This window comes from Lactuca saligna, chromosome 3 (genome assembly GCF_052625555.1).
Source record: "Lactuca saligna cultivar CGN05327 chromosome 3, ASM5262555v1, whole genome shotgun sequence".
In the NCBI taxonomy this organism is placed as follows: domain Eukaryota; kingdom Viridiplantae; phylum Streptophyta; class Magnoliopsida; order Asterales; family Asteraceae; genus Lactuca; species Lactuca saligna.
In genome coordinates, this window is record NC_136419.1 from 2,982,287 (window position 1) to 2,987,588 (window position 5,302).

Here is a 5,302-nt window from a genome sequence, read left to right on the forward strand (position 1 = left end):
ACTTATTTTTTTGAAATTTGAGCTCTAACACTAATGCTGATGTTTGTGTGTAAATTTTGTTCATGTATGCTTAGTTCTTTAGTAGATGTTTGTGTGTAAATTTTGTTCATGTATGCTTAGTTCTTTAGTAAAATTTGATCTTTATTTTTAATATTTTTTCAATAAAAGGGTAACAGTATTGAATCCTTTTTCCAAATTTGATCTCTTATTCCTAATGTGTACTTAAGATTATTATTATTATTATTATTATTATTATTATTTGTGATTTACAGCCCAAATATAGTAGTAAACTTACTAATGTCCTACACCAAATCCTGAAGGAAACTCGAGAAGATTTGTCTAGATTAAAAAAGTTCTTGTGAATCGGGCAGTTAAGTTACTTTCTATATATCATGATCCATGATTAATGTGATGTGTATGTTTTGACATTGGCTTTGGATGTATACATTACGGTCCAAATAAGAAGACCACCATTTGTATGATGAGTTTGAATCAAAGACTGGAAGCACATGAAAAAAAAAAAGTTTTGTTGCATCTTTTCATATTTCCATGTATTTCATTTATGATTAAAAATGACATTTTTCCTGTTTGCTATGCGCAAAAGTAGGTTTCTAATATGTGGCTGTGTCAACAAAATTAGATTTGTATTATGTTATTCTCTTTTTCTATTTCCTTTGTTGCTACCTAATTCTCATTTTAAATATAATTTGTTTCTCTATCATTGTATTTGGTAATTGATCTACGTTATAAATACACAATGTTTGATTCAACTATGTACCTAGCAAGAAACTATATGTTGAAATGAACTATTCGGCACAATATAGTCTACCAAATGGCCGCAATAAATAGCTCACGTGTAAGGCCGCAATAGATAGCTCACGTCTAAAGGAAACTAATCATCACATCAAAACTATCTTCCGAAAGAAACTTTTTTCCGCCCGACGATTAGCATAGATAAACAGCTAGTAAATCTAATAAATCGGTTCAAATAGCTTTTTACTCTTTCTATCATAATTCAAACCAATTTTAAAAACATTACACATTCAAGTTTCGTGACGACTAGGCCAATTAAATTATTGGTCCTCTAAAACCAATCTCACAATTCACTATACATAGTCAATTGCTAAATTAACTACAACCATTTTTATATATTATTAATTTTATACGAACTACCCAATAGCATAACGCCACGAGGGAAAGAAGGTTATGTTGAATATTTGTAATGATGAAAAAAAAAAAGTTATGTTGAATATTTGTATTTGTATGCAATAATGTTGGAATCAAAGAAGGCTCTATCTAATATTAATTTGTAACGACAATTTAAAAGATTGATGGAAAGGCTGGTGGATGTGGCCTCGGTTAGAACTAGATGGACTCGGTGAACACCGGGTCGAGGCATCGACGACTCGGCGATGGTTAATCAATGAGAGAGATTTTTTTTAAAACCATTTACTACTTAAACCTTTTTATTTTTCAAAAATTACATTCTTTCCGGAAAATACCAAATTTCAAAAATATAACTGTTTTTTTTTTCAAAATTTCAAACTTTAAAGTTTAAACATTCAATATTCAAATATAAATACCATCATCTTTATTCACTCTTTACCCCATTCAAATCTTCTTGATTCTATTTTCTCAAATTTTTTATTTTGCCATTTTTTTTCTACACCTCATCACAAAAAATGACTATTGTTTGGTCAATTGAAAAATAGATCTAACTCGGTCATTCATGGATTGATGTAGCAGAAGATCCACACCATAGTGACTACCCTTCGACTACTTTTTGGAGTAGAGTCGCCGACATATACAACCGCCAAGCTCTCAACCACGAAGAAAAGATCTACTCTATGCCAAATGGAGAAACGCACAACACTCGCAACTCGGTTTACCATTGTGTTTCGTAGGGTAATGTATGATGACCGAAATGGTGAAAACGAAAATACTTTGCTACAGAATGGTCGTGAGATTTACCGTGTTGAAACTGACAAAGATTTTAAGTTTGTTGAGTTTTAACAAATTGTGAGGAAATTTGAAGTCTTTTTCTTCTAATTTTTAGTGGGTTGTGTGTTTGACTTTCTAGTGTGATGTTTCTGAATTTCTAGTGTTCTTGTGATTTTTTTTTTTGGATTTCTGTTATATTATATTTTTTTAATTTATAGTGTGATGCATTTTTTTCAATTTATATACTTTTAATGGAATTTAAGTTTTTTAAAAAATAATATATTTCTAATATTTATTTTCTAAATTTTATATATATATATATATATATATATATATATATATATATATATATATATATATATATATATATATATATATATATATAGCATAACAAGTGTGAAAACCATGTCTAGCAAATGACAAAATTTGGTTAAAGTATGTCAAAAATAACATGACGCTACATAAACTGTGACAAATACAACACCAAACCCACTAGCCTAATTCATTCCAGTATCATCATTATTCATTATCATTTCTTTCCTTTCCTTTTTGATAATTCTAAAGCTTAAGTCCAGATGATAATGATGCATATATAATTAACTAGGTGTGAAACCTATGTATTACACGGATTGATTTAAAAAAAAAAAGATTAAACATTAAATTAAAGTGTAAACATAAAATATTTTTTTAATATACAACTTTAAAATAAAAAAGAAAGAAACATATTTATTGCAATTTAATATCATATATATCATATTTAATATTTTACATATATAAGTATATAAGTTTAATTTTAAAAATTAAAACAAATAAAAAAATTGATAAGTAAATAATATTTATTTCAAAAATACTATGATAAATTTTAAAACTTATAAAAGATTGATACCTAGTAAAAAAATATATATTTATTTTTTAAGAAGGAAAATGTTGGCCATCCAATTTTGACTTTCAGTGACAGCTACCCATATTTGACTAATGTTATAAAAGAGAGAAAAACCCAAATTACACAGCTAAATCGAATGTAACTCCAAATATTCAATTAATCATCTCCAGCCAAACATGGAGTTGTTGATTCATCTAACTCCGGAGCTTCTCACCATTTCAGTAGTAACTTTGGGAATTTTATGGTACCTTATTTCCAGCTCCTCAAATGGTGTCCCACCATTGCCACCAGGTCCCCGTGGTTTTCCCATTGTAGGCTACCTTCCATTTCTAAGCCATGACTTACACAAACAGTTCACTCAAATGGCTCAAACTTACGGACCCATCTTCAAGCTTCGGGTGGGAAGTAAGCTTCATATCATGGTCAATACCCTGGACTTAGCCAGGGAGGTGGTTCGTGACCAAGATGAGATCTTTGCTAACCGGAAAGCACCCATCGCCGCCGCTACAAGCACTTACGGAGGCCAGGATATAGTATGGTCAAACAACAATTCTTATTGGCGTAATCTACGTAAGATATTCGTTCATGAGGTCCTAAGCAACAAGAATCTCGATGCATGTAGTTCTTACAGAAGAGACGAGGTTAGAAAAACCATCAAGAATGTTTATGGTAAAATCGGGACAGCCATTGACATCAATGAGATATCTTTCTCGACGGAGGCCAATGTCCTAACAAGCATGATCTGGGAGAACACATCGGTAAAAGGTGCAAACGATCGGGATCTTGCAGCTGAGTTCCAGATGATTGTTGCGGAGATGGTGGAGCTTATCAGCCAACATAATCTGTCTGATCTGTTCCCTAGTCTCGCTCGATTTGATCTGCAGGGTATTAATCGGAAAATGAAGCAGTCGCTTAAGAAGTTGGATCGAATTTTCACCAGCATCATTGATGATCGACTCGAATTTAATTCCAAAAAGAAAGAGGATGCCGTTGAGTATGAAGGAAAGAAGGATTTTTTACAGATCCTGTTAGATCTCAAGGAGGAAAAGAAGGAATCATCTTTCAACATCACACAAATCAAGGCACTTCTTGTGGTAAGATGTATTCTTTCAAGACATAAGTCAACATGCGCTGACTTATTTCATGAATTGTCTTTTAACAAATTCAAAAGAAAGCAATCTTACATTTAATTTACGTTGAATATACGTATGAATTGTTATTTCAGGATATTATGGTTGCTGGAACCGAAACTACCACCACCCTAATAGAATGGGCAATGGCAGAGATCATGCAAGATGGCAACATAATGAAGAAGGTTCAAGAAGAATTAACACAAGTCGTAGGAATAAACAACATTGTGGAAGAATCTCATCTCTCAAAACTAGAATACCTGGATGCAGTAATTAAAGAAACATTTCGCTTACATCCTGTGGTTCCATTCCTAATCCCAAGGACTCCAAGCAAGACTTGCATAGTAGGTGGCTACACCATCCCGAAGGGCAGTATCGTGTTTCTAAATACTTGGGCAATCCATCGGGATTCAAAGTATTGGGATAATCCCTTAAAATTTGATCCTGAGAGGTTCTTGAAGAGCAAAATGGATTACAAAGGAAACAATGTAAGCTTTATGCCGTTTGGATCCGGAAGAAGATTGTGTCCAGGAGTTCCATTGGCAGAGAAAATGTTGATGTATGTCTTGGCTTCGCTCTTGCACTCCTTTGAGTGGAGGTTGCCAAAGGGTGAACAACATGATCTCTCAGAAAACTTCGGCATCACTTTAAAGAAAAGAAAGTCACTCCTCGCTGTTCCATCTCAAAGGTTGTCCAATGTAAATCTTTATATGTAATTAATTAAGTTGCTCTTGTGATTGGTAAATGGTATTCTTTTCCAGACAACCAAGCTAGCGCTAGAGAGGTCTTAATTATTTTACAAACCCATACATGGATATACTTGAGGACATCAACATACATGTTTCATTAGTTTCTATTATGGGGAATCGAGAAATCTAACCATAATAAAAATAACCATTTATTTAAAAAACTAATCACTATGTCACCAAAACGGGTCAATCCCTAGCCCGCCCAATGATATATATATATATATATATATATATATATATACACACACACACGTTCAGGTTCATTTGATACCATTCTAATTTTGTAAGACCGTGAGACCAAATCTAAAAATAATTTTAAAATGCAAAATAAATGGAAAAATCCAAAAATTCTTTTTTTAAATATTATTTTCGGAACTTGAATTAACTAAAAAAAATATTAAAAAAAATCCGTTTTTTTTTTTTTGAAAAATACGTGAAATATTCTAAATAGAATATTACACTGACATATTCTAAAAAATAATTTTAAAATGCAAAATAAATAGAAAAATCTAAAAAAATTTTTTTTAAATATTATTTTCGGAACTTGAATTAACTAAAAAAAATTAAAAAGAAATCTATTTTTTTTGAAAAATACGTGA

General features: G+C 31.5%; 1 protein-coding gene across 1 annotated transcript; it reads left to right on the top strand.

The window, feature by feature from the left end:
• The first annotated feature begins 2,956 nt into the window (after positions 1-2,956).
• LOC145034250 (geraniol 8-hydroxylase-like) lies at positions 2,957-4,789 on the top strand. The gene is made up of 2 exons (XM_078982623.1): positions 2,957-3,918; positions 4,050-4,789. The coding sequence occupies exons 1-2, from the start codon at positions 3,001-3,003 to the stop codon at positions 4,668-4,670; spliced, it is 1,539 nt and encodes a 512-aa protein (XP_078838749.1). The 5' UTR covers positions 2,957-3,000; the 3' UTR covers positions 4,671-4,789.
• The last annotated feature ends 513 nt before the right edge of the window (positions 4,790-5,302 follow it).

Coding starts and splice junctions, on each gene's coding strand:
- LOC145034250 (XM_078982623.1), top strand. CDS start 3,001: ATGGAGTTGTTGATTCATCTAACTCCGGAGCTTCTCACCATTTCAGTA. Junction 3,919..4,049: donor AAATCAAGGCACTTCTTGTG/GTAAGATGTATT, acceptor TTGTTATTTCAG/GATATTATGGTTGCTGGAAC.